The sequence below is a fragment of the Drosophila bipectinata genome, chromosome 3L, assembly GCF_030179905.1.
Source record: "Drosophila bipectinata strain 14024-0381.07 chromosome 3L, DbipHiC1v2, whole genome shotgun sequence".
Taxonomy (NCBI): domain Eukaryota; kingdom Metazoa; phylum Arthropoda; class Insecta; order Diptera; family Drosophilidae; genus Drosophila; species Drosophila bipectinata.
Window position 1 is genome coordinate 2,024,846 of NC_091738.1, and position 27,226 is coordinate 2,052,071.

The window sequence follows — 27,226 nt, forward strand, 5'->3', positions numbered from 1 at the left end:
CTAAACTTGTAACTGAAATTCGAATTTAATAATGAAAGGTTTTAATTATAAGCTAGCGATTTTATACAAGTAATCAAATATATTTAAAAATTTAGTTTGGAAATATTATGAAGATATAAATGAAGAACTTTTATCCAATAAAGAGAAAGGGAAAATTAAGAAAATAAATTAAAAAAACGGATTGTATATAAAAAAATAAAAAAATGCAAGACGCCATGTTAGGAGGAAATTTTTTTTAAATGTATTTTAATATCCAAAATAAATTATTTAAATTATATTTTTTTTCGGAATTTAAGCTTTTTTGATAAAACTTTCCAGCACTACCGACTTCGATAGCTTGGATATCGATTCGCCTTTCCGCTTGCATCCCATCCCGAAACAGCTGATTGCATTCAGGCGACTAGATTAACAACTTCTAGCGAAAATTTTGTTTTGAAGTTTTAGCCAAGTGTTTGGGCAATTCGTTTGGGCCGGACCAGTCAGAGGAAAAGACCATCGTTTCCACGGAGCTCAGGAATGCACACAGCCAGGACCTAACTCCGTCGAGCAGGGATTCCCGCAGCATCAATGAGAGCAGCTCCCCCAAGTCACTCCGCCCAACCCTTGCCGTCCATCGGAGCCACTGAGTCACGTTCTTGGACTATTTAGCCACGGTTCTGCTTTCCCTGATAAGATCGCCGGCGCCTTCGTGTTAGAATCTATAGCTGGAAACTTCGCGGGTTGCCGCTGCAACAGACACACATAAATACTCACCAGCTCCAAGTGCGTGTGGTTCTCCATTGTTCTGCGATCAGTGGAGCGGCTCGGTCTGATTGAGACTTGCATATCATCATGACGGAGGAGGACCAGATCAATCTGAGGAATCAACTGGCCAGGGGTAAGTCACGAGTCTGCTTAAATAGGATGAACTGCATCTGGAGCTTTCTGGCTTACAAAATGGGCGTTTAGTTTCCATCTTTATTGCAGATAAGAAAAGGCCGAGATAATATGAATTGTATTTATTGTTTACTAACCAAAATCACAAGATAAGGTGATTCATAGATTTATTTAATCTATGTTGAATAGTCGTATCTTTAATATGCTATTAACTTAAGACTCCATTAAAATATAGACCACATGAACACTGTACGCGACCTCATTACCGTGAAACAGAAAAGATATATTTAGAAATAAGTGAAAAGTAGGTATTTTCCGGTTAGTTCACACCTTCTCTATCTGTGCCACTTTGTTGTATTTCATTATGACCGAAACAATTTACACGATATCATTAAAGGTCATTAAACCGCACTTAAACAGCTACGTCAGATCTCATGCCTTATATGCTTATACGCAGATATCCGAGTGGTCTGATAAGATTTATTGAATAAAGTGTGGGCAGTTTTATTCAAGAATCTAGATTATATGCATATAGATTGGAGAATTACAGACCCGGCGATGATAGGGAGAAGTTAATGGGTCCAAAAGCTATTTGTCCGAATTTGTTTGGAATTTGAACCAATTCTAGTCGTTATCAGGTCTCTTCGCCGTTATCACGCCTTCTGCGCCTGCGAAGAGAGTGAAGCGATGATGGTCACCGTCCGGCCATGAATGGAGGCAAGCTATTGACTATGCATTCGCTAGGAATTTTTCCAAGTTAACCAGAGCCAGTCGCTGAGGTAAATGCAAACCCGAACGGACGTAATACCCACACCCAGACAGCGTAGGGTTCACGCTGGGTCGGCTTGGCTGCCTTTTCACAGTGTTTTAAGTGTGTTTTCGTAATGATTAAGTTCGGTTCGTCTCGACGGCTGTCCGCTCATTAATACGGCGTGTGTATGTGCCCGTATATAGCGGACGGAGTGTGTCTGGATGTATGTTAAGAGCTTATACATATGCGAAAGTCGCGGCGCAGCGCTGCCTCTGTCAATTTTGTCGCTGCCAGCTTCGGGCAGTAAAATTTCATTCAAACGCGTTTCACGTCTGTTTTCGAACGGTCAACATCGGATGGGATCGGATCGCGCGATCGCCCGTCGTCGCCAAAAGTCCCAAACACCAATTCCCATATAGACATCTATGAGTTGAGCAAGCAGTCATCTTCCGCGAAACACCTAACCAATGATCCCAACTAGCCCACAACCTGTGATAAGTGCGCGACTCTGAACTTGTAATCCAATCCAAACCCTCCCGAAAACACAAAACCGAAAATGCAAGTCCCCACGCGCAGTTCGAGGTATTCATTCAATTTGAAAATATTCAAATTGCATAACGATAAGAAACCGAACAGCCCGAACAGTCCGCCAACTTCACCTGTGATCTCAGCGAAAAGAAACTCATGGCGCGCTTCGTGGCGTTCGGCCCTGGGTAGTGGCTCCAAGAGCAAAACGCCAGCAAATGGGTGCGATCTGAACGGGTTGCCTGAGGCCGCGGATGCCGCAGATGCCGCGGAATCTACGCTCTTCGAGCGGAGCAGGTGCTACAGCTCCTCCTCCACCGCCGCCTCCACCTCCTCCGCGTGCAGCGATCAACTGTTTCCCGCCATTCAAATACCCCAAGGCGATGAGCTTATGTGTAAGTTGCTGCCGGAAATCAGGTTACAAAAACACCATCAAAATGAGTATACAAATAAGAGGCGATCGTATACGTTTGTTGACCGTAAAAATTTGTTTTGAATTGAGTTTAATCTTTTAATGAATTAAGAGTTAAAAATAATATTTTATAATTTATAAAGAATCTAATAGAAATGTTCGAAAGCAACAATATTTCGAAAAAAGTATATATAGTTTTATAAATAATAGAGTAAATAATAAATCCATTCATTATAGTGTCTGTAGTTCTATTCAAACTCTAATCAAGTAATTAGTTAATTATAAAAAAACAAAATAGTTACTTTAACTATTCTTACTCATATTTCTTATGGGAAGTTCCATTCTGTCGTAGGAATCTTTTTAAATTGTTTTCCAATCTTTAAAGTAAGTGACTTGATACTTGATACCATCTGAACAATTTGTAGATTAAATATATAGCTATATAGGTATTATAAGCTTGATAGAAGCGTGTGCCTATACTATAATTATTAATTTCAGTCTAATCTTTAACAAAAATGGTGTAGTTTATAGAAAAATAATCCCTCTACGCATCTAATACTTTCCAATCCAATAATACTACGCCTTCCCAGTTTTCTCAATCGAATTTCTATATACAAATTATGAATAATGACTTAAATCACTGGCACTCACTTGACTTCATCCAGTTTTAATATTTCAGGGACTTTTGAGAGTGCTCATAAATAAAGTAAACCTTGTTCCGCTGATTAGATAGAAGTCCGCCGCCAGGGACCCCACGTATCGTGATCCAAGTTTCTCAAGAACGTGTTGTGGGAAATGTATTTTTTTTTTATGGATCAAGTGTTACTCTTCAAATGGTCAATTCCCTGGACAATTGGGGCGTTTCCATCCCAGTCTGGAGCTGGGAGCGATAAGCCATTCCGACTAAAGGGAAGATAAGAAAGGTGTGCGCTCGCCGGGTCGGTTGCCTTGGATGTGGTCCCACCCGATATACGTACTATTCTGCAGTATTTAGGTTTTTACGGCCAATATAGTTATCCGGCAGGCAGTCAGTCAGTTGAAGCCATCGACGTGCCGTGCTTGGTTGTGCGGCCCGAGTACAATGTTTCCGGCTTGTGGTCGGCGGTTGTAGGGAATCCACATTTAGCATACGGGCGTATACACGAGTACCCCTACGAGTTATAGATACTCGTAGAGCCAAACGAAAGCTCCGTCCGTACTCGTGCCTATAATACACCTGAAATACGCATCGCAATCGGGCGATTTCTGTATGGGCTGGTCGACGTCGGCAATCAAAATAAACCGCGTTACCAGTGATTACAAGTCGGTGGTGTTATGTGCAGCTGATTCTACGCTCGACGGAACGGAACCCACACCAAAATATACATATATATACCTACTATACAGTGTACAAATAGTAGCTCCAAGGCTTACATCATGCCGGAGGCCCTGCATTTTACATCGATCTTTGATCTCATAATCAAGAGCGGTGGGTGCAAAATTCAAGTTCAACGCGTTGCCAATTAATGGAAACCTTTGCTCCAAGTTGTAAATGTTTGGTGGAGTAGTTAGTTTGTAACACCCAGCTGGTCAACAAAAGCCAATAACCTAAAAGCACCCCTCTGCTTCGATTCTATGAATGCACGAATAGAAAGTCTGGCTTGTTTGCTGTTCTAATACTGGTGATTTCTTGGATCCCTCATAACCAGCCACCACTGTATATGATAAATAGATAGTGTGAAGTACACGCGATCCAACAACCTGTATTTTGACATAGTTTTGGCGGCGATTCGATCTTGACACCATGAACATGAACCTACCAGCTCGGGGCTTGGTTTCTTTTCGCTCTTGTAATGTTTGGAAACCTGTTGCTTTAAATCCGTGTCAGACTCTGAAGTTTCAAATCAATCAAAGCTATAGAGTTGCAATTTTTAAAAACGATGGCAGCTCTGGCTAAAAATCAATCTAAATATTTTGACATTTGGCTATAATCAAAAAAAGTTGGGCTCTTCGCCATGCTGCTGTGGTGGGCTGCGAAATCCTGGTAGATAATGTTCTTTAAAAAGTCGGGAAAGTGTACTTCCTTTGTGTGTTTTAGAAAAGGTGTGCAGAGGTGTGTCTTCTAAGGACCCTCTAATGTTTTAAATCCAACCAGAAAAACCCCAAAACTAATGAGAAAAATTTGATTTCCTTGCAGCGATGCCATGGTTTGGCATGGATATCGGAGGCACCCTCACTAAGCTGGTCTACTTCGAGCCGAAGGACATTACTCCCGATGAACAGGACCGGGAAGCTGGCATTTTGCGGAACATCCGGCGATATTTAACCAAACACTCGGCCTACGGCAAAACCGGACACCGAGATACGCACCTACAGGTGAGGTGGCTTGCGATTCCGCCCCGGAATGTTGTGTCGTTGAACTATTTTGTAACAAAAGCGATGTGACGCTAATGGCTGGCTCGATTATAATTTAAAATTATATTATCAGTCGGCAGGGCCCTAGTCGCGATATTTTCGCCTCCGCCAGTCAAGAGGGCATCTTGTGCGGGTCACCTGCTGATTTAATGTGGGGGCACACTCGCCATTTTTCAGCTTGACCTTCACACTCCCTCTCGCCCAGGGAGTTCGCTCTTTGTTTACTTAACTAAAACTTAGTGATTCACTTGTATTTTTAGCACTGGCCTTGTTTAAATATTAGTTAATCCATTTTCGAACCGGATGTGGCAGAGAAATGGGTCATACGATGGGTTTTTTTTAAAATATAATTATTATCTATCTTTATTTGTTTAATAAGCTAAGTACTGGGTGCTATTTTAAGCATAAAGCTGAAAAAGAAGGGTAATGCCCCTTTAATTTAGTTAGTATGCCAATTTCGTCATTAACTTAACAAATTAGTACTCAAAAACCTATTAGATTATCCAAACATTTTAAGCTTGGCCGCTAAATTGGGGGTATATAGCCCACGAATTCTTAAATTAAATAAATTAAAATTCCCCTACATTTCCGAAACTCGAAAGCCCACTTTCACCTGCAAACTTTTCGTTGCTAATTTTTCGCTCTTTTTTGCCCAACCTTTGGATACCTGGAATAAATGTGGAATTACATACACTTTGGGTTAATGGTTGACTTTTGTACTTGACTTTTGAATTTTAATGGTTTCTACGGAAAACTTTTCCAATAACTAAAGCTTATGTAAGACTACTTGGTTACAAAAATACAATAAATTATGCCTTTCTTGTAGATGGACAATGTAGAGATTCGCAAAAGACGAGGATCGCTGCATTTCATCCGCTTCCAGACCACTGACATGGGCAACTTCCTGTCCCTCGCCAAGCAGAAGGGCATGGCCGAGCTGGTGACCACGGTGTGTGCCACTGGTGGCGGTGCCTTCAAGTTCGAGCAGGACTTCCGCGACCAGGTCAACATGAAGCTGGCCAAATTCGATGAACTGGACACGCTCATCAAGGGCATTCTCTTTGCTGACCTCCACAACTGCACCGAGTGCTACTACTATGAAAATGCGAGAGATATTCTGTAAGAAATTGAAGTCTATGAGTCTCTTAAAGTGATTTCTGACCTTTTCCTTTGGTTTGCAGGAAAAGTGAGAAGCGGGAGTTCAACTTCTCGCAACCATTCCCGTTCATTCTGGTAAACGTGGGCTCTGGAGTTTCCATTCTGGCCGTCTATGGTCCCGACAACTACAAGCGCATTTCGGGCACCAGGTAAGTGGTTCTTAGAGATCTCTATTTACACAAATACTAATTATTAACTTGAATTTCCTGCTTAGTTTGGGCGGTGGTACATTCCTCGGACTGTGTTGCTTACTCACCGGCTGCACATCCTTTGAGGAGGCCATCCAGCTGGCCACCAAGGGCGACAATCGCAAGGTGGATAAATTAGTTAAGGATATTTATGGCGGTGACTACAATCGCTTTGGTCTTCCCGGCGATTTGGTGGCCTCGAGGTAATACACTCCCAATAGCATGTTTCAATAACTTACTAAAATATCATCTTAATTTTCAGCTTTGGACAAATGCACCTCAATGACAAACGTGTTTCTGTTTCACGGGAGGACTTGGCCAACGCCACGCTGGTCACCATCACAAACAATATCGGCTCCATAGCCAGGATGTGTGCGCTGAACGAGAAGATCGATAAGGTAAGGTTGTATTTTAATCACTGAAGACTGTATTTCATGAAAACCGCATTACAGGTAGTCTTTGTGGGAAATTTCCTGCGAGTGAATCCCATTTCCATGAAACTTCTGGCGTATGCCATGGAGTTCTGGTCGAATGGCACAATGAAGGGACTGTTTCTGGAGCATGAAGGCTACTTTGGAGCACTGGGATGCCTGCTGCAGTTCAATGGAGAGCTGGCAGCCGCCCTTAGTGACGGAGGAGATCACACGTCCGCCCCAGCCACGGCAGATCCGGAACCGACGACGCACACAAGTACGGACGAGCCGCCAGGGAAATCACCTCTCGCGCCGACAAACAAACACTCCACTAGATAGTCTCGGTACAGCACGGCCCATTCGAGAGTGCCCCCTCGATCGTAGTGCATGTACAGTAGACATAAGATCTATTAGGAAACGGCAATGACTTTGATCCTTCGCAGTCTATCTCGGTATTTAACGTACTTTCTTCTCGGCTCTAGTTCTAACGTTGAGGACGCACAAATTGTAAATGCATGTTACTGAAATTACTACTGAATGGATAAAGTGCCTGCTAGCAAGCAACGAATTTTGGCCCATAACCAAGCCGAACCTCAATTTATGTCTTACTCTCGCCCCTCCCAGAATTTCGCCAATAAGTAACATTTTTTCCGGTATGTTACACCCGTAAGCAGTCTTTGTCGACTCGGTAGTTTCTTTCTAGTTTCTTTTCTACAGTGATAGATGTTAGCTCTCGGAAAAGTATTAAAAATACTTGACCACGCAACCGCAATTGAAAGTCTAGCGCGCAAATAAAGACACTGCAGATACTGGACGTTGATGGTATCTTGACCTCTCTGGGCATACCTCTATGTTTTTACCTTAATGTTTGTATACATGATTTAAGTGGATGTTTTAAAGTTTCTTTTTTAGAAAATAAGTTTGTGGTCATGTTATTATAGGATCCAATTGTCGGCAGGTCAATAAAACTTGTTTTAAACAAAAACAAAATTATCTTTCTTCGTATAAAATATTTACTTAATCTCAGACTCTCATGACTACTTATACATCTTTATTGGCCCTAAAAATGGTCATTTATTGAACACTTAAAACAATTTAATTTTACATAAGTGAGTATATGCTCCTCGAGACTCCAATGTTGCTGTAGTCCCTGGTAGTGCCACAGCTGGTTTTGAAGTCAAAAACACGCAGGTTGTGGTCGGTGGCAATGAACAAATAACGGCTATCACAGGCCAGGCTGTATACCGGCGACAGGCCGTTGTGCACCCGCGTGCGTCCCCCGAAGTACAATTGTACAAATTTTGGCATTCTTATGTCGTAAAGATTGACTCGAGAGTGCATGCTGGTGCCGGCCAGCACTCCGTAGAGACCATCATATTCCAGGGAGTAAAACGAGGCGTCGAACGGATCCTCCCAAATGGCCACATCCCGATCCATACGTCGATCGAACATCCTGAAGGTAGTGTCGAAGTTAGCCGTGAATATAACATGCTCGTCTTTTAGCCTAACGTCGTATATGGACATTGTTCTCGAGCCCAGCTCAATTTCCCTGCCGCTATAAAGAAGGAATTTTAAAAAAAGGTTCAAAACGTTTAAATGATATCTTACCTTTCCACGTGAATGGCTCTTAGTGCATGGCGTCCCTTATCAGTATACAGACCACCAAAGAGCCACTGCCCGTCCGCACTCAGCTTCATGCTCTTGAAAGCCCTATCGATTGTCATCACCATGTCGAAGTAGGTTAGTCCAAACTCCTGAGAACGCTCCCACAGCTTGCAGCAGGTATCTGTGCTGGTGGCATATAGGTGATCATTAAAATCGACGCAGTATAAATATTCGTTTGACGAATGCATCCGGTGTTCAGCGATGACATCGCCATCCTCGTAAAGAAAGCATGATCCACAGATACGCCCCGCAAAAATCGTATCTTGTTTCTTCACAAAATCCGAGATATCGGTGCTGGAGGAAGTGGAGATTTCCTTTTCGTACCGCCGGTGCAGTGCATCGTATTTGGATCGAGGGTATTTTCGCAGATAGCTGGCATGTGTTATGTACAGGGCGTCCTTTTCCAGGCACAGTTTTGTGGGAAACATGGGGGCATGGTGGAAATACATACACTGGTTGTAGGTGCCGCCCACCCAGTTCCTGTACACCTGAATTCGCTCATAGTTCGTCAGTTGTTTTTGGTTTCTGCAAGATAAGGACATGGGGATTATTGTTATTAGAGTTATCAGTTCATCCGTACCTTTTTTCAATGCTTGGATGGTTTGCGTGGCCACAAAGCAGTAGATCCTTCGACTTGGCATAAAAAATGGAAGAGTCTATGATGCCTTCAAGATATTGACTGGCTTTGCATAAGCGTAGAAGATCGTCTTCGGAGAGATAGCTAAATATCTTCAACATACAATACGTGTTCAGATCGGTAAGCTTTAATCGGGATGTGTTTCGCATTTTTGGCCAATTAAATAGTGTACGGTTTCTATTAGATGAGTTTCATTCATACAGGTGCAGTTGGAAGTGTCTTAAAACCAAAACAATATAAGTTTAATATTTAAATGATAAATATAAAACACTTATACCTTCAGTCATTTGCCGGATTCTTCGAAGAGTCGTGCAAAGTGTAAACAAAAATCAGCTGGAAGCTCTTGTTCACAATACAAAATCCAAAAGTCGACATTGCCATCCGTACAACAACGTGTTTGTCTTAGATACTAACTAAAAATCACCTTCTTAGAAATTTAGTACTTCTTAATTTTATAAATGAGTGTTTAATGTGCTTTAACTTAAATTGGACCTTTCTCAAGGCGACCTCTAATGTTAATCGATTCTTTTTTCTATCGATACTTCTTCAAATATCGATAAAGTTCCATCTTTTGAAGTACCAGTATTGGTAAACGTAAGAAATAGTAAAATGGCGGCAGTTTTTGATTTCTTTGGTTTCCGTTGATGAATAAGCTTTTTAATTTCGCCAGATTTTTAAACTACATTATATTAATTGTTTAATTTTTTATAAAAATTGTAAACAATTAACTTCGAAAACAGTCATTTGCTAGTCAGATTAACAAATATACTCTGAATTTTTAATAGAACATGATTCTATAAGTTGGATATCCAAAAATAAATAAACAGGAACTGCACATTTTTGAGACAAACAAAAATATATACACAATTTTTGTTCGGTTGGCGTACTTATACTACGACAACAAATTAAAGTTATTTAGAACACAGTTTCCGCAATTAGGCACGAAAATGCCGAGAAATTTGCGCTAAATACCTTAACTGAGCATTTGATTGAGTTGAAATACCGTAAAAACTGTCTAAAGTGTCTAGAAAATTTGTCAAATCTTTTTTTTAAATATTTGCTGACTTTCCTTTTTTTTTTAGACATGCACCTTTGAAGTGATTCAGGTGAAATTTGTTTGCAATTTAAACAAATACCGAGACAAAAATAAAATAGTTAGCATGAAATTCCATTGTGAAAAGCTCTGATTAGAATAAGTTATTCATGGCAACTTGTTTTCATTAAGAGATAATAGCGTTATCACGTTATTAAAAACAAAAGCATCGGAAATTTAGGAAATGGTCATCCATTGTGTCACAACAAAGAAAAGTGTAACGCCTATTTTAGGGTCAGGGAAAGCAGCGTAGCTGACACAGTTCAGCCGTAGGTTTTATGGTTACAAAAGCACTTTAACACTAAGAACCTTAAAAGTGAATCTTAACTAGGCTAGATAAAAGTGTATCCACCAAAGTGCGGTTTGTACTTTCCATTTGTCTGACATCGTCATGTGGTAAAAAGATTTATTGTGGTTTTTTTTATGATTTTTCTGATCTATTTAGTGGGAATCGTGACATTCCCATTAATAAAAACGGCGTATATTCTGGATCTTTCGTTCCTTTTCCATAACGCCAGTTAAAATCTTATCAAACCGCACATGACATTAGGTCTGGCCAATATAATTCCCATATTAGAGGAACCCTAAGCTATCGAATTTATCGTTACCCTTCAAACTAATGATTTATTTTGAGTAAATAATAATTACTGATGACGTTTTTAAAAAATATTGGGATTGTTGGGTTAAAAAGGGGGTATATTCTTTGAAAACTTTTGTAAAGTATGATCCTTTAAGAGGAGGTATTATCCAGTCTTTTCTGGAAAAGTCATTTGGTTCTTTTCAAAGTTCATGCGTGGCACTGAGCTCCAAATATTGATAGTCACAATCTGAAGGTGACGTAGCCGTCAGCAGTTTTCGCGTTTTGCGCAGTTCTCGTTCTCTCGTCGGCAATTTCATAATCTGAGCAAAGTGCTCGGGGCCCCAGGTAAAAATGCTCGGGCCACCAACACTCGAAAAATCGAAAAACAGCAGAGGTATACATGCAAAAGCCCTCGTCACGTCGCCCCACCAGATCACAGTGATGGGTCTCCAGGTGTATAATATTCGCTACAAAAGCACATTAGTTTATTGTTATTGTAGAGCAAAGTCACAAATATTTCCGCAACAAAAGTCACGTTCGCCACCCCGATAAGTTCAAGTCACTTGGCTGCACTGGCAATTTGGGAAATGTACAGAATAATTAGGATTCCCACATCAAATTATTCCCACTTTCAAAAAGCTTGCGATTGTTTGTCATTTAAAGAGGCGTCAACTATTCGATTATCACCTTTGCCATAAAAAATACAAATACAAATATTAAAAAAAAACAAATTAGGAATCAGACATTACTTTTCGCTATAGGGTTCTAGATCTACATAGTTCTAGAAATGTATGCTGGTAAACAACATGACGCATTCTTTTTCAAAATTTGTTGCTCTCTGAATCATTGTTTGTGACTTTTAAAGAATTCCAGAAATATTTCCTTAACTCTAAAAACAGGCCCCCATTAACTACTAATAGATTAAAACACTGCCATGGGCAGTCGGTGTTATTCTTGGTGAGATCAAATTTCAATGTATTATGTTTTTTTTCACGATTTTCACTTACAAGATTTTTTATATAGTAGACGTAATAGAAGCGTAATACAGAAGTATTAAATAATAAATAACAATTTGCATTCATTGCATTTTTAACATGAAAATAATGTGTTTTTAAAGCCCAAAAACGAATCAGGGCGACTGTCCTTTGATAAGATCAACAGCTTTCAAAAAAATTATAAAATGTGTATTGTACATAGGTTGGTATAGGAAGAATCGGTTGCAGAGAGGAGGCTGCGGAGCGGCACGATTCTTGAACGAATCCCGCCGCAGCGCGATTGGAAGGCAGTGAGTTCTTTTCTGTCTAAAAAAGTGTCTTGTGTCTAAGCGAGGCTTTAAGTCTTTGTTGGCAGTACCACCTGCAGGAAGACGACGTGGAACGCAGTCGGTGTCGGCGCGCGCACGGGCGGATCACTCGGATATCCACAGTGTCCATTCATCCGGAATGTCCAATCCCGGCAGCTGCGGATGCAGCCCACGCGCCAGCGTGTCCCAAAAGCAACCCGTGGGTGTCTTTGTGGGTCTGGATCAGCCCATTTCCACATCCGCGACCGCTTCGGTGGCATTCTGTGCCATTTGCAGCGTTGTGCGGGTGTAGTCCAAGGGCTCCACACCGATGTCCTCGTACTCATGCTTATCCCCCAGTGGGCAAAGGCCGCCTTCGTCCTCGTCCATGGCGTCGGCGGCGGTCTCCTCGTTCTCTTCAGTGTCGCTCCAGTCCTCGGCCACCTCAACGTTGACGGGCAGGTACATGTGGAAGGGGCGCTGCTCGCGCAGCCATGGCGTCAGGAAGATATGACTGGCCGTCATACGCTCCGTATAGTCCTTCCGCAGCAGGGAGAGCAGCAGCCAGCGCACCGACTTGGAGAGCGACATGGGAATCTGGACGTTGCCGTGACGTATGACCGTGATCAGGTTGCAGTTGGCCTTTTCGTAGAAGGGATACTGGCCCACCAGCATAGTGTAGAGGATCACGCCCAGCGACCACATATCCGCCGGCTTGCCCTTGTACGTGGGCTGGGGGCAGAGCAGCTCCGGGGCGGTGTACAGCGGGCAGCCGATCTTGTCGCTGAGGGTGTCGTCCTCGCCGTCGAGGATCATCGAGCCTTCCAATGATTCGTACTGCAGTTTGGTTCTGAAAGGAGGAACGGAAAAGCCGGGTTTAGTTTTGGGGAATACAAGGAGGAAAGCCTATTCATGGGGAGATGGATTGTATAAGATAGTTTCTGACTTATCAGTTCAGTGGGTTCTTATCTTTCCCTTTAAAAGACCAAGAATGGGTACCATTCTAAGCACACTGGTGGGCATGTCACCTTCAAAATTGTAAGCCCTACACACCATGTGCAATCCCTTGCATAACCCTCGGTGATTTTGTGGGGCTATTAGCTAGCGCAATATCGAAGAGACTTGGGGGACTTGAATTGATCGGCCACGGCGTTGGCGTTGGCGGTGTTGACAAGTCCAAAGGCGATTTTGGCCGCAAGAGAGATAGAGGTAGAGCGAGAGAGAGTGAGCTTCGGTGACGAAAGCGCAGCTTGCGACCCCCGACACCCATGAGCGAGTGACTCCTCCTCCGCCCGTGCCCCGGTCCCCTGCCCCTCGGCACCCTTACACCACTCCACTCCACTCCATTGACATTGGCCCACATTCGAATGCAAAAAGTAGAAAAGTAACAAAAACAGCAGCCAGCCCAGGCGAATAGAGGCTAAGAGGCGCTAAGAGAGCGCGAGTCGTCAGCTGTGAGTGAGTGACGTATCGCAACTTGTTGCTGCAACGGCGCTTCTGCTGGGACCACCGCTCCACACAATGGTGAACTATACCCGAGAGATATACTATATACACCGTAGAGAGTGTAGGTAAATATACACACGATCAAACATCCAAAGAGTCGTTCACAGGCCAGCCAAAAAAAAGCCTCGAGCTGACCCTGAACGAAAACAAGCTTTGGAAACGCGCCTCTCCTCTCCTGCTCGCACCGTAAAAAAGAGGATTGATTTGAAATTAATTATTATACATAGATAATAAAATGATAAAGTTATGAAAAAATAAATAAAACTAAAGGTCATAACCTCTAAAGACTCTACAAAATATTATTTTATAAAGCGTAATAATTTTTTATTTACTATTCAAGTCTATATTTGTAAATATTGACAAGAACTTTAGGGACACGTCATACTGAAACCTAATCAGATAATGAATTATTGCCAAAACACCGAAAAATATTTCTCCGAGTGGAGCGGTTGCGACTTCGATTGGCGGAAAATAGAGAGGGGTTTTGAGGCCAAAAAGAGAGGCTCTTTTAGGCCAAAGTTGGGGCTTTTTGGGGGCGGTGGATCTCTCTCTCTCTCTGGGTCAGACGTGCAATAGAAAATACGGAAAACCGGCAGCAGATCTGATTTAAATCACCTTGAAGCAAACACACAAAATCAAAGTATGACTACAAAAATTTACATGCATAAATAAATACGTGTGCGACTGTACATACATAGATACATACATATAGAGTGTGTATAATGCCTTCCAAGTACATATATACGATTTTAAAAATACAGAAGATCAGAGTCAGGGCCACTCACCGCATTGTGACCTTAAAAATTTCAGTTCGTTGTTTGGATGTGCCGAGTGTGTGTAACTTAAGATACGAATACCCACACACACACACCAGTGCACTGGTGGCTATTTACCTTCTCGAGTACAAATGGAAATGGACGTTAATATTCGAAATCTCATTGAATCTCATAGATACACACAACGAATAGATAGCGATCTATCTGGCGGTGTATACATATATTTATATCTCTTCCTTCCGCTGTTTTTGTTTGCATATTTGGCAGAGAACAACAAATGACGAAAAAATCAGCAGATATTTCGCCAATTGTAACTGTACGAAATCGAAACAATTGTTCACGTCATTCGGTGCTGCTCCTGCTGCTGATGTCAGTAATAAAAATCGATGATAATAAGAACGACGACGTGAGAGTGTTGTTTTCTTCGCACTGAAATACGTATGTATACTGAAAATATTTGCATATGCAAAAATACTCCCGTATATTCCAATGGAAAAGAACCGATGTGGCACCAGTGTTCTCAATATTTCATCATCCACTGTAGTATGCTCTTGCTCTTGCCAGTTCTATTCGGCGAGACAGCATTGTGGCGGGTGGCCTCCACCTACACCACCCCTTTATTGCACATGGCCTATTGTACAATTCTTAAAGTGTGGCAATGTAAGTTTCCAAAAAAAAAAGAGGTGGGCCAACATTATAGCCAGCACTGTGGCACATTGGCCCTTGCCGGAATGGGTTACAAAAGTGTGTGTACACAGTGAGTACAGTGGGAACTACATTTTAAAGGCTAATATTTTGGGAAAGTGAAACTATAAAACCTAATAATACCTGCCTTGGAGATAACTCTTTTCACATGGTCATAACAAATTCTAATTGCTTATATCCGAGTAAATATCGCTGCGATAATGGTCGAGTAAACAAAATTCTAATAATTGAAGAGAAAACACGGCCAGAAAGCCTCTCCTATCGTCGTGACCTCCACTGTGCCGCTGACGACGCGCGTGCATGTAGTTTGTCAGTATAATTGTTTTTGTTGGCCTATTGGTGATTCGATTGCAACACTTGTTAAATGTTCAATGTTACCCACAACGACGACGCCAGCAGAGCGGCGGCGGCGGCGACGACGGCGGCGGCAACAACCACATGGGCCAATAACAAGAGCAACAATTGTGGCACCACCAACACACCAACAGCCACAACAACAACAGCAACAGCAACACAAACAAGATCTCTCGCTCATAACGAGTTTTTATCGAATTGCAAAATAAAGCGACCCGACCAGGCTGCAATTGTGTGGTGTATTGGGATTTTTGAAGGTGTCTCCGTCTCCGTCTCCGACTCTGTCTCCATCACCTGGACGGACAGCTGGATGATTGGGACAGACAGGAAACGGTACGCAACGCATTGTGAACTCACCTCGCCTCGTCGATGAAGTAGAACCGCTTCAGCTTCAGGTCCCTGAGGATAATCCCGTTGCGGTGGCACACCTGGACCGTCTGGCAGATCTGGTGGAATATCGCCCTGGCCTCCGCCTCGCACAGTCGCTTCTCGTGCCGGATATAGGTGTGCAGGTTCTCGTAGACGCCAGTCAGTCCTCCCACCGAGTCCTTTTCCTGGGGCGCCGGGGCAATCAGAATGTAGGTGCGGTCCTTGGACAGAGGTACGATGTCGTGCACGGGTCGGATGAGCGGGTGGCCGTAGATGGTGCTGCGACGCAGCTCCTCGTCCTGTTGCTGCAGCTGGAAGTAGGCGCGTTGCACCTTGTGCAGGGGTTCGTTGACGATCCGGCAGAGATACTGCTGCCCGGTGAAGACGTCCACGCAGCGCAGGTTGGATGCCGTGAGATCGACGAGGTGGCGGTAGGAGGCGGGCGTCTTGGCCACCGCGGCGGCCGATATGTGACTAGGTTGGGCGTTTATCAGGTACCGCTGCTTGATTAGCTTGACCGGCTGCTGGTCGGTGGGTTCGGCGGCGATTCCCAGGGCCATTAGTTCACAGGCGCCTCCGGGCGTCAGCAGCTTCTCCCTGATGGCTTGCAGCATCTTGGGGTTGGTGAAGTCCTTCTTGGGGGTGAACAGTGATGGTCCTACGCCGCCATGTACAGTGTCCTCGCTGCTGGTGGTGCTGGTACTGCTGGAATTCATGCTGGTAGATGTGGGGGCGGGTGATGAGGGCGATGACGAGGGCGACGCTGGTGATGAGGGCATCGAATAGTTGACTATTTTGTTGGCCGCCGCCGACGCTGTACCGCTGTTCGGGCCGCTACTGTTATCCATGCCGTTTGCTTGTTTACCACTTAACTTTATCACAGTTCTTGCTCGCCTGCTTTGCTCCTGCTTCGGCTTCTGCTTCTTACTTCTTACTATTCTTCTCCGCTTTAGTTAGCTGTACCTCACGATTGGCATTTGTTGCTTCTGCTCGCTGTTTTTGTTAATTGTTTTGACATTTGGCGACGCGCGCGAATTCCATGCGATTAATCCGATCTAATCACTGTCACTACCAGTCGCTGCTATTTATGCTATTGAGCCGTATGTTCCGCGATGACGAAATCGGCTGCTAAAATGCGAAATCGCGCTGCTTCTGAGTCGATTTTAAAACAAATCAAATATGGAACGCGGAGCACGGTCGTGTGTCTTGAGCGAGTGTTGAGCGACGATTGACGAGTGGCGAATCACCACTGACTTTCAAGACCCGGCCGCCGTCCTCGCTCGCTCCTCGTTTCGATCGGGCTGTCTCGCTTGCTCTCGCTGCATGTATGCGTGAGCATGTGGCTCTCAGAGAGGGTAGAGCTGATCGATTTCTTGGCCAATCAAGCTAGACTTGAACTGTTTCTTACCTGAATTGTCTTTAAAAATGTATCTTCAAGAAATATTATAGAAAATATTAAAAAAATATTATTTTAGGTATCTTCATTTACATATTTGCAGTGGCTTTGAAAAATTATTTATTGGAAATAACACTCATGTTTTGAGTTTGATGTAAAATTCATACCTAAAGTATATTTTTAAATCATAAGTTTAAAATATTTGAATAAATAAAACAAATACGTTTTTACCTAGATAAAATGTACCTTTTCATGTTAGTTTTTAGAAAACTATTTTCAATATATTTTATTAAACTTGATCTATTTATTAATTCATATTTTAGAAACATTTATAAAATAATTTAAATTTTAAAACAATATACAATAATTTTATATGGCGACTATAATCTAGCCGTAAACAAGCTAAATGGTCTTTACCATTTGTATCTGTGAGTACGAATCTGAGAGATAGAGAGAAAGAGAGCGAGAGAGAGAGCGGACTGGCAAGCAGAGCATCGTTATTTTTGAAAACAATTGCGTTGAACGCTGAAATTCTCTACAGCCATGTGTCTTGAAATTCAAAAAAAGAAACGTCATCACGCATACATACGCGGGCAAATAAAACTTTGAATTTGAATCCACGCGATAACTGCCGTTTCGGGTATTATCTTTACAGCAACCCTTAAAACTGATTTTACATAACAAGTAATCTGCGCACTATTCAAATATTGCGGTTTATTCTATGTATATGCATTAAATAATGAAATAACCGCATGACGACTTGGAATAAATTTGAAATTTTAATATTTACTGATAAAAAGGGAAATAGGGGAATTCTTTATTGTTTATTGTTAAGTTTAAAGATATTGTTTATAATTTTTTTCAGCTATAATTTAGTATAAACAATTGTTAAAAATCCATAAAAATAATTAAGTATTCCAGTATTTAATGTCCCTCTATATTTTTCAAATTCTTCAATTCCCCACATAAGACAAGTACAGTTTAAAAACCTACATTTTCGAAAACTGTGATATATCTCCGAGTCTTTTTGTTGCCAAGGAAGTATTTCTAGTAACCCTATTTATTATCGCAAATTTTTTAATTTTTTCTAGAGACTGCCGCATTTTCAAAAGCTCACCTTTAAAATTATCGCTTTTGAAATCTGCCTCGATTTTTCTCTGTGCCTGAGTGATCATTACTCATTTGTGTGCGTTGTATGGTAGTGCAGCAATTTCATGATTTTTGCAGCTGTCCCGAAACGAGGATCACTGGGCTACGCAGGAATTACGACAGAAGGTAGTGATCAGAGATCTTTGAGGAGCAGGAGCAGGTAAGAACCACCGAGCTGGCATTATGTCGCAGGTAGATTTCTATGTCAGCTGCACTATTCATCCCCTAAGCACCAACACCAACACCATACATAGTGCCATAGTGCAGCGTTGCAGGGCTGTGGCTGTACATGCGATGCAGTTGCAGCTGCCGCAAGGTGATTTCCCACTAAAGACATCCGCCTGCTAAGACGCATACATACATAGAAACACACGGAAATGTACACGTTTTCAAATCCAATATAGGGAGCACATTTTTGGTGTTTGGGGTTTATCCTGATTGAATTTTTTTTTCGTAACGTAACGACCTTTTTTTGAAATGAAACGTCTGTTTCGGTTTCCCCATCTCCAGAATGTATCCGATAAATACGAACGAGCATGTGGGGAATAAAGTGTAAAATCGCGAACCCAGAGGTAAGAGAGCAAACAACAGCTCTTTCTCCGCCACTCCCCGTATCCGTCCACATTTTTGCATCTGTTTCTCAAAAACGTACAATATGAAGATTTTAAACAAGAAATATATATTGTAGGCACCGTGGTTCGATCGTATCGATAAAGGGGTTCTATTTCAAGGGCAAGGGTGATAGTATAGATAGTCTATAGCTCCCTAAAGGATTAGTCTGATTTAAGGTTGGAGTCTTTGAAAAATATTTCATATAAATATTAAATGAAATATAACCTAGAGGATGACATGCTGGGAACTTCCATGAGTCATTTGAAATTACCATATTTTTTGAAATGAATTTTTGAATTTTTTATCAAGAGTTCTTATACCGAAATAGAACCGGATATATGAAGAGTGCTATACATTTTTAAATTTAAGATAACAAAACTATTTTCCTCGTATTCTGACAGTTGCGGAGAAGACCCACTGTGCTTAATAAGTCCTCCAAAGAATACGTTACATTTTGAATTTAAATTCGAAAACATAAATACGTTAAACTGGTGTTGTGACCAAAACAGAGGCCGCTTATTTTTCTCTTGCAGATTTTTTTTGTTTTGTTTTGATACAAAACCAGACTGAGTTGATTTCGCTCATGGCTTTGGGGAAGGCTTTTTTCGAACGTATAATATTTGTTGTTGCCAAGGTGGCACGATAGCTTCTATAGATTTCTCCGGTCTTCGTAGTGGTTATTCGCATGCGTCATAGGCTGCGTCATCAATTCGGGATGACGCTTCGCGAATCCCCCTTCCTGGTTCCCAGCTCTGCCGAAACGACATTCCCCAAAACAAACATACAAGCTTTGTTAAAGTGAAGGTAGCCTGTTATTTTTGTTTGTAGGTATTTTTTTCTTTTGATGAACTGACTTTGAAGTTTCAGATTCGCACGAAATTATAGAAGGTGAAGTTCTGGAAGTGGAGAGTGCATCATGCAGGGCGATTACAGGGTCTGGGGAAAAAGTATAGATTAAATTGTGGCACGTGATACAAGCGTTGCAGGTATTTCCTAGACGAACTTTTGACTATCAGTTTCAGTTGAGGAACACAAATCTACAATTATACATTGTGCATGATAATCAGCAAAGGTAAGAGATATAATGCACTTTAAATATTTTTGAGCTAAAAAAATAAACTTGAAAATGTATATTTTTTAATATTATAGGAGATCCTACAAAAATCTTTTAGAAGAAGGATGACACATTATCCATAACCACTCCAAAAAGATACTTTCAGTAGATGATATAAACCTTTTGCTTAACCGAAATGAATTTTTTTTTGGCTCAGTAAAATTTAGTAAGTTGGTGTTAACCATAATCAGTGTTTCTGATCTTTAGGAAACTTTTCGTTGACCGTTGTTAACAGCAGAGTTTAACGGTATATCGAACTCGGGCATCACACCGGAGAAGATACACTCTCACTCTTTCGAGCGTGCAGTCTGCCACACAACAGGTTGTTGGCGGCGGCGGCGGCTGTTTGGAGAAAGTGCTTACTGCCAACAATAATATAAGTATCAGGTGCAATGACCACATAGCCCAGGCGGTGGTTGCTGGAAATCAAAAAATGAAATGCCATGGAAACGCGACAATATACGGTAACTTGATCTGATAACGAATAATGCCGTAATTGTGCATTTTCCGACAATAAGTCTGCCGCAAACCTACTAACAAATATTTGTCCAAAATTAGACAAGCTAACTCTAATATGTAACTACTGTTGAAACTTTCTTTTTAGAGGAGAGAAATAAAGGCATTGAACTTTGTGGCTTCTGTTAGGAGGGAAATGTGTTTCATTTGAAAAGATGTATGTTTTCTATAGTTTCAGGGTCAAAAAAAGGAGCAACACCACAGGAACACTTTCCCAGTCACACACACATTTCTGCGTAGGTGGTGAAAATTGCTGCCTTTTTTTTCTCAAGTCTCAATTGATCCCACAGATGCATTTCCCAGATGCCAACATGCTGGCAGAGGATTAGGCCATTGTTCACAATATTTGTATGAAACAGATACCTAGTAGAAGTACTCCTAGAACCCATGTTCTGGCTCACACATATGCTTGGAAATATTATTACCAGTCACGGCGTGGGAACCGGCTCAGGGATGTCCTAGGATTTCAACCGAGTATTGCAATATCTCCACGCAAAGGTAGATAATTTGGAAGACATATATTATACGGGTGGCATCGTCACAACCTAGGTGAAAAATCATTTCACATAATGGTTTATTGTCCGCGACAAATAGTGGTCACCCTACAGTTCATACTGGAACTCGAGGTCCTTTCAACAAAAAAAAAGTGGTCCGTCATGAAAATAAGTTTGTTGGGAAATAGTTCGTCTTTATGTTGAATTTAAATAGTATTACATTTGCTTCTTTACTTTTGCCTATTTACCTATTACCTATTTTTATCTATTACCTATAGTACCTATTTTTGCGCACATCATTGTATTGTAACCATTTGGGAGCTTTAAGCTCACACGCATAGCCGAAATTGCAGTGCAATGCGTTAGTATTAGAACATCACGCGATCGTTTTTCTGTTCTTTTTTATGCACGTTTTGCAAGCCGGCCGCATTCGCTTGTTGATATTAACCGCAACCGCTCGCTGATAGCAACCCCGCTTAAAGTATTGTAAACCCGCTAAATAGTGAAAATAAATGCATAAACCTATAATAAAAACCATAATACAGTCCACTATTCATAAACATAACAAATTTTGGTCCGTTCGAGCCGGATACCCGCGTTTATTTGTGCATTTACTTTTGTGAACATTAGAGACAAATTTACCGTTTTTTCGTCATGAACGCGATAATGCATAGAACGATTCAACAACGTGGTGCCTGCAAGGGGCAAATAACGCGCACCCTCAACAGTGCTGTGGAGTTTTCACAAAGATGTGAGAATGTGGAAACATTGCAATTCAAGCTGGAGCGTTTGGTCGCCACTTTCAACCACTTTATGGAGCTCTCTGATGAGTTAGTGGAATTTCACTTGGAGGAGGGATATGAAGACCCTGGATTGGACATACCCGAATACGAAGACAAGTTCTACGCCGCGCATGCTATTTTTAGTAACGCCATCAAGGACATGGGAGGTCAGGATCATGGACAGGACCAGTCGAACATTCTACTTTCAAGTACAGTGGAACGCCTATTTGAGGGACAAAACAACCTTTTGGAGAAAATTCATACTTCATCGGGAACTGCTGATTTAAGGTTTGAGAAAATTCGGATTCCCACATTTTCTGGTAAATATGAGGATTGGAGCCAGTTTAGTGATCTGTTCTTAAGCTCAGTAAATAGTAACGAAAAGCTCTCCAAGTGCCAAAAGTTTCATTATCTCAAATCATATCTGGAGGGAGAAGCACTGTCCCTAATTAAACATATTGCCGTCTGTAATGATAATTACCAAGACGCATGGGAAAAATTAGAAAATCGTTATAATAAAAGGTCGCTCATCGCTCGATCGTTTGTTCAGAATTTTTTATCGTTGCCAACCGCTAACAATTCGAATATTGCAGAATTACGCAAGGTAATTGACTCGGCCGACGAATGCATTCGAGGCTTACATGCGCTGAACTGTGACAGCCGCGATGTATGGCTCATTCATATTTTGCTGTCAAAGTTAGGTTCAGAAATTAAACAAGCTTGGGCCAACTGCAGTTTATCGGCCACTGAAGACGTCACCATAGAGGAGCTGTTCGCCTTTCTTTTCGCTCATTGTGATACTTTGGAGTCTTGTCAGGATTTACCCGCAATGCAACCCTCAAGACCAGCCCAGAGTAGACGCCGCCAAGCCGCTTTTCATGCCAGTGGATCAACTCAGTCGTCTCGCGAATGTATATATTGCCAAGGACAGCATTCTATATATTCATGCAATGAATTCAAGGCACTGGATGTAGTCAGCCGCCGCACCTTCGCCAAGGATACAAAATTATGCTTCAACTGCTTGAGTCGATCGCATCAAGTCAGGGATTGTAATTCATCGAACACTTGCCGTCAGTGCAACGCTAAGCATCACACGTTAGTACACCCGATTGAAGCAAGATCGGTTCCTGTGGCACCTGCGCACTCGACTGCCGCTGATACGAATACTGCCGCTGTTAGCCATCATATTTTGGAGAGGGCCAACAATCCAGCCCTACTGCCAACTGTTGTCGCCAATGTTATTGACACATGGGGAAACGAGACCTCGTGTAGGTTATTGCTCGATACTGGATCAACAATAACCATGGTATCTGAGTCGTTTATCCAAAGGATCGGAATTCCTCGCACGCATGCCCGCATTTCGGTAGTTGGTTTAGGTGCTAACCCGGCTGGTGTTAGCCGAGGTCGCGCTAGCTTCACCTTACTCTCAAGAACCACGACTGCATCATTAGAAGTCTCTTGTCTAATTATGAGTTCTCTAACTTCTACGATTCCAGCTCAGCAGGTCAAATCAAATGCAACTATTTGGACCAAGATTCGCAGCCTACCGCTAGCTGACCCGACGTTTGGATCTCCGGGCAAAATCGACGTTATCTTAGGCGCTGATCAGCTGTGGAACTTATATACTGGACATCGCCGAGAGTTTGGTATCGAATACCCCATCGCACTGCATACTAATTTTGGTTGGGTTATTACAGGCAGCTACACTGATGGTAACAAAGCATCTACGCACGCACAAGTTCATCACGCTTATGAAGATTTGGATTCCTTAGTTCGCTCATTTATGGACATGGAACAAGTGCATCCGAGTAAAACAACGATAGACGCCAGTGATCCCGCCGAACAACATTTTCTGAAAACACATGCTCGTAGAGAAGATGGTGTTTATATTGTTCAATACCCATTCAAGGAGCTCCGCACGCCAATTGGCTCCACTTTGCCACAGGCTTTAAACCGCTTCGCCGCTTTGGAAAGGAAATTTAGAAGATTCCCCGCACTCAAACAACAATATGTGGATTTCATGGATGATTATTTAAATCGAGGACATATGGAATTGATTCCGGCTGCTGCAGGCGGTGAGGATCCCGCACGCTACAACTATTTGGCACACCATGCAGTTTTTAAGCCAGATAGTACTACCACACGTTGCCGAGTGGTATTTGACGGCTCTGGAAAGGATTCCACGGGTCATTCTCTTAATTCGCGACTGCATATAGGACCGCCTATTCAACGGGACTTAATTGGAGTATGCCTTCGATTTCGTCAGCATCGTTATGTATTTTGTGCAGACATCGAGAAGATGTTTAGAGGCATTTTGGTGTCGGACGAACATACACAGTACCAACGCATAGTTTGGAGGAAGGATGAAAACGCTACGCTGGATCATTATCGACTGTTGACAGTAACATATGGATTAGCTTCATCGCCGTTTATTGCAGTTCGAGTTCTTAAACAGCTCTCGAATGACTATGCCGAATTGTATCCCACCGCTGCTGTCGTGCTCAACAGAGACGCGTACGTTGATGATATTCCTACTGGATGCGACAACATCAAGGATCTCATTGCACTCAAAGATGAATTGATTCTGCTTCTTAGCGAAGCTCAATTCAAATTGCGAAAGTGGAGCTCAAACTGTTACGCCCTTTTAAAGTCGTTGCCAAAGGAGATTTGTGAGTATCCACCAGAGGATTTAGAGGAAGACCGCTCAATTCGATTTGTTAAAGTCCTGGGATTGTGTTGGGAACCAAAACCGGACTATATTTTCTTCAAATTAGAAACCCCCGCATTTACGACTGCTCTTACTAAACGCATATTGCTTTCAGAACTAGCCAAGATCTACGACCCGCTGGGTTTGCTTTCGCCAACTGTTGTTTTTCTGAAGATCCTATTTCAAGATAGTTGGCTAAGTTCTGTCGATTGGAATGAAGTACTACCGCAGCAAATATGTACACGATGGCAACAGTTTGCATCGGAAATGCATTTATTGGAAACTTGTCGAGTTCCTCGCTACATATCTGCACCACATCAAGAAATGGAACTGCACGGATTTGCTGATGCATCATCTCAAGCGTATGCTGCCGTCATCTATAGCCGCGTCGAAGTCAACAATGGATATGCTGTCAAACTGATTATGGCTAAAACTCGCGTAGCCCCTATTAAGCCTATCTCCATTCCGCGACTAGAGTTAAACGCAGCTCATTTACTCTCTAAACTGATTTATCTGGTCAAGCAATCATTAACTGTTCCTATTTCCAGAATTAATTGTTGGTCAGACTCTGAAATAGTCCTGCATTGGCTATCTTCTCCGCCTAGGACTTGGAACACCTATGTTTGCAACCGCACTGCTGAAATTCTAGAGGTTTGCCCACGCAGCTGCTGGCAACATATTCGAAGTGGTGATAATCCCGCAGACTGCGCATCGCGAGGAGTACTGCCAAGGGACCTCGTGGATCATCAAATATGGTGGAATGGACCACCTTGGCTATCTCAGTCACGTTCAGCTTGGCCACCTGTTAAAGCTAAGTTTGTTCTGTCGACAGAAGAAGAGGCCTGCCTAGAGATGAAGGCTGAAACGAAAGTTAATCTACACATTTCCGACGACGGAAATTTGCTATCTTGTATGATCAACAAATCCTCCTCATGGTCCCGCTTATTAAGGATAGTCAGCTACTGCCTTCGCTTCGTTCATCGTCTTCGTGAGAGGAATCGACTTTCACCATTCCTATCGGCGTGGGAGCTACAATATGCACGAGCTAAGATTTTTGCGCACGCTCAAGAGGAGTTCTTCAACGTGGAGTACAAGCAGTTAACTACCGGACAGCCATTGTCGAAGAAATCGAAGTTGATCCGCTACACACCCTTTTTAGACGAGCAGAGAGTAATGCGTGTTGGTGGTCGCATCGATAATTCTATAGCTACTTATGACGCAAAGCATCCCATTCTCCTTCCTAAGGAATCTCCAATAGCTGGTCTGCTAGTTCGCTATCAACATGCTGCATTGTTACACGCTGGAGTCGAATACACGTTTCATAGTCTACGCCAAAGGTATTGGATTCTAGGAGCTCGGAACCTCGTCCGCAAAACTGTATTCAATTGCAAAACTTGCTTTCTGCAGCGAAGACACACGAGTTCTCAACTTATGGCTGATTTACCGGAGTTTCGAGTTCAACCCGCCCGTTGTTTTCTGCACACTGGATTGGATTATGCTGGACCTGTGTCAATCAAAACATCGACAGGCCGGACACCAAGATTTGGCAAAGCTTGGTTTGCGATCTTTGTCTGCCTATCTACAAAAGCGATTCACATAGAATTGGTCAGCGATTTGACGACATCCGCCTTTATAGCCGCTTTCAAACGCTTTTGGTCTCGACGTGGACCTATATCGGATTTATACTCTGACAATGGAACGACTTTCCATGGAGCCAAAAGAGATTTAGCTGAAATGCAACGAATGGCAATAGCTCAAAGTCAAGATGAAGAAATTTCAAGCTTCATGGCCAGCCACGAGATTAATTGGCATTTCATTCCGCCATCTGCTCCCCATTTCGGAGGCATTTGGGAGACTGGTGTGAGATCCATAAAGCTGCACTTAAAACGAGTCATTGGCAGCAGTGCCTTGACATTCGAGGAGTATTCGACCCTGTTAATTCAGATTGAAGGGCTTCTGAACTCTCGCCCTTTATGCGCACCTAGCGATCACAGTCTTAACCCGCTAACTCCTTCTCATTTTCTAACAGGTCAGCCTCTCACTTCGGTACCAGAACCATCTTTCCTGGATGTAAATATCAACAGACTGCAGCGCTGGAGACAACTACAGGCCAAGGTTCAAGGTTTCTGGAAACGTTGGAATCTCGAGTATCTCAGCACGCTTCAACCTCGCACGAAATGGCATCAAGATGCTCCAAATGTTGCCGTGGACACACTGGTTGTGCTGAAGGAGCCCAATCAACCGCCAAGCAAGTGGATGCTAGGACGAGTCACCGAAGTTCATCCTGGCCAGGATCAGAGGGTTCGGGTGGTCACCGTTAAAACCGCCAAGGGAATCTACAAGCGCCCTATTACGAAAATTGCTGTGCTTCCTTTGAACTGAACCGTCGTTCAGGGGGGCCGGTATGTTGGGAAATAGTTCGTCTTTATGTTGAATTTAAATAGTATTACATTTGCTTCTTTACTTTTGCCTATTTACCTATTACCTATTTTTATCTATTACCTATAGTACCTATTTTTGCGCACATCATTGTATTGTAACCATTTGGGAGCTTTAAGCTCACACGCATAGCCGAAATTGCAGTGCAATGCGTTAGTATTAGAACATCACGCGATCGTTTTTCTGTTCTTTTTTATGCACGTTTTGCAAGCCGGCCGCATTCGCTTGTTGATATTAACCGCAACCGCTCGCTGATAGCAACCCCGCTTAAAGTATTGTAAACCCGCTAAATAGTGAAAATAAATGCATAAACCTATAATAAAAACCATAATA

The 27,226-nt window shown here is 42.4% G+C and overlaps 4 protein-coding genes across 8 annotated transcripts; 2 read left to right on the top strand and 2 right to left on the bottom strand.

Moving 5' to 3' along the window:
* Nucleotides 1-380: 380 nt before the first annotated feature.
* On the top strand, nt 381-7,707 carry fbl (pantothenate kinase 3 fbl). 5 transcript variants are annotated; one of them, XM_043210472.2, is made up of 7 exons: nt 381-877; nt 4,741-4,919; nt 5,785-6,077; nt 6,140-6,265; nt 6,331-6,507; nt 6,567-6,702; nt 6,757-7,707. In XM_043210472.2, exons 1-7 carry the CDS (start codon nt 832-834, stop codon nt 7,054-7,056), a joined length of 1,257 nt encoding a protein of 418 aa, XP_043066407.1. In that variant the 5' UTR covers nt 381-831; the 3' UTR covers nt 7,057-7,707. The 5 variants fall into 5 exon arrangements, with proteins under 5 accessions (XP_043066407.1, XP_043066403.1, XP_043066406.1 ...); XM_043210468.2 differs by lacking the exon at nt 381-877 and adding an exon at nt 1,947-2,547; XM_043210471.2 differs by lacking the exon at nt 381-877 and adding an exon at nt 3,791-4,032.
* A 51-nt stretch (nt 7,708-7,758) lies between these two features.
* LOC108126156 (F-box/WD repeat-containing protein 4) lies at nt 7,759-9,556 on the bottom strand. The gene is made up of 4 exons (XM_043210509.2): nt 9,297-9,556; nt 8,963-9,238; nt 8,326-8,907; nt 7,759-8,272 (listed from the first exon to the last, which is right to left on the bottom strand). Exons 2-4 carry the CDS (start codon nt 9,166-9,168, stop codon nt 7,819-7,821), a joined length of 1,242 nt encoding a protein of 413 aa, XP_043066444.1. The 5' UTR covers nt 9,169-9,238; nt 9,297-9,556; the 3' UTR covers nt 7,759-7,818.
* A 1,230-nt stretch (nt 9,557-10,786) lies between these two features.
* Nucleotides 10,787-17,133, bottom strand: trbl (tribbles pseudokinase 2). Its single transcript, XM_017242598.3, has 2 exons — nt 15,673-17,133; nt 10,787-12,824 (listed from the first exon to the last, which is right to left on the bottom strand). Exons 1-2 carry the CDS (start codon nt 16,530-16,532, stop codon nt 12,218-12,220), a joined length of 1,467 nt encoding a protein of 488 aa, XP_017098087.2. The 5' UTR covers nt 16,533-17,133; the 3' UTR covers nt 10,787-12,217.
* A 4,498-nt stretch (nt 17,134-21,631) lies between these two features.
* On the top strand, nt 21,632-26,836 carry LOC122322318 (uncharacterized). The gene is made up of 3 exons (XM_070279408.1): nt 21,632-22,114; nt 22,709-23,015; nt 23,244-26,836. The coding sequence occupies exons 1-3, from the start codon at nt 21,632-21,634 to the stop codon at nt 26,834-26,836; spliced, it is 4,383 nt and encodes a 1,460-aa protein (XP_070135509.1).
* The last annotated feature ends 390 nt before the right edge of the window (nt 26,837-27,226 follow it).

Excerpts from the sequence above, each read along its gene's own strand:
- LOC108126156 (XM_043210509.2), bottom strand. The coding sequence starts at position 9,168 with ATGCGAAACACATCCCGATTAAAGCTTACCGATCTGAACACGTATTGT. Across the intron at positions 8,908-8,962 it reads CATCCAAGCATTGAAAAAAG|AAACCAAAAACAACTGACGA; the intron begins GTACGGATGAAC and ends CTTATCTTGCAG. Across the intron at positions 8,273-8,325 it reads AGAGCCATTCACGTGGAAAG|CGGCAGGGAAATTGAGCTGG; the intron begins GTAAGATATCAT and ends CCTTCTTTATAG.
- trbl (XM_017242598.3), bottom strand. The coding sequence starts at position 16,532 with ATGGATAACAGTAGCGGCCCGAACAGCGGTACAGCGTCGGCGGCGGCC. Across the intron at positions 12,825-15,672 it reads TACTTCATCGACGAGGCGAG|AACCAAACTGCAGTACGAAT; the intron begins GTGAGTTCACAA and ends TCCTCCTTTCAG.
- LOC122322318 (XM_070279408.1), top strand. The coding sequence starts at position 21,632 with ATGCATAGAACGATTCAACAACGTGGTGCCTGCAAGGGGCAAATAACG. Across the intron at positions 22,115-22,708 it reads GTGATCTGTTCTTAAGCTCA|GCACTGGATGTAGTCAGCCG; the intron begins GTAAATAGTAAC and ends AATGAATTCAAG. Across the intron at positions 23,016-23,243 it reads ATGGGGAAACGAGACCTCGT|CTCAGCAGGTCAAATCAAAT; the intron begins GTAGGTTATTGC and ends CTACGATTCCAG.
- fbl (XM_043210468.2), top strand. The coding sequence starts at position 2,184 with ATGCAAGTCCCCACGCGCAGTTCGAGGTATTCATTCAATTTGAAAATA. Across the intron at positions 6,266-6,330 it reads AAGCGCATTTCGGGCACCAG|TTTGGGCGGTGGTACATTCC; the intron begins GTAAGTGGTTCT and ends TTTCCTGCTTAG. Across the intron at positions 6,508-6,566 it reads GGCGATTTGGTGGCCTCGAG|CTTTGGACAAATGCACCTCA; the intron begins GTAATACACTCC and ends CTTAATTTTCAG.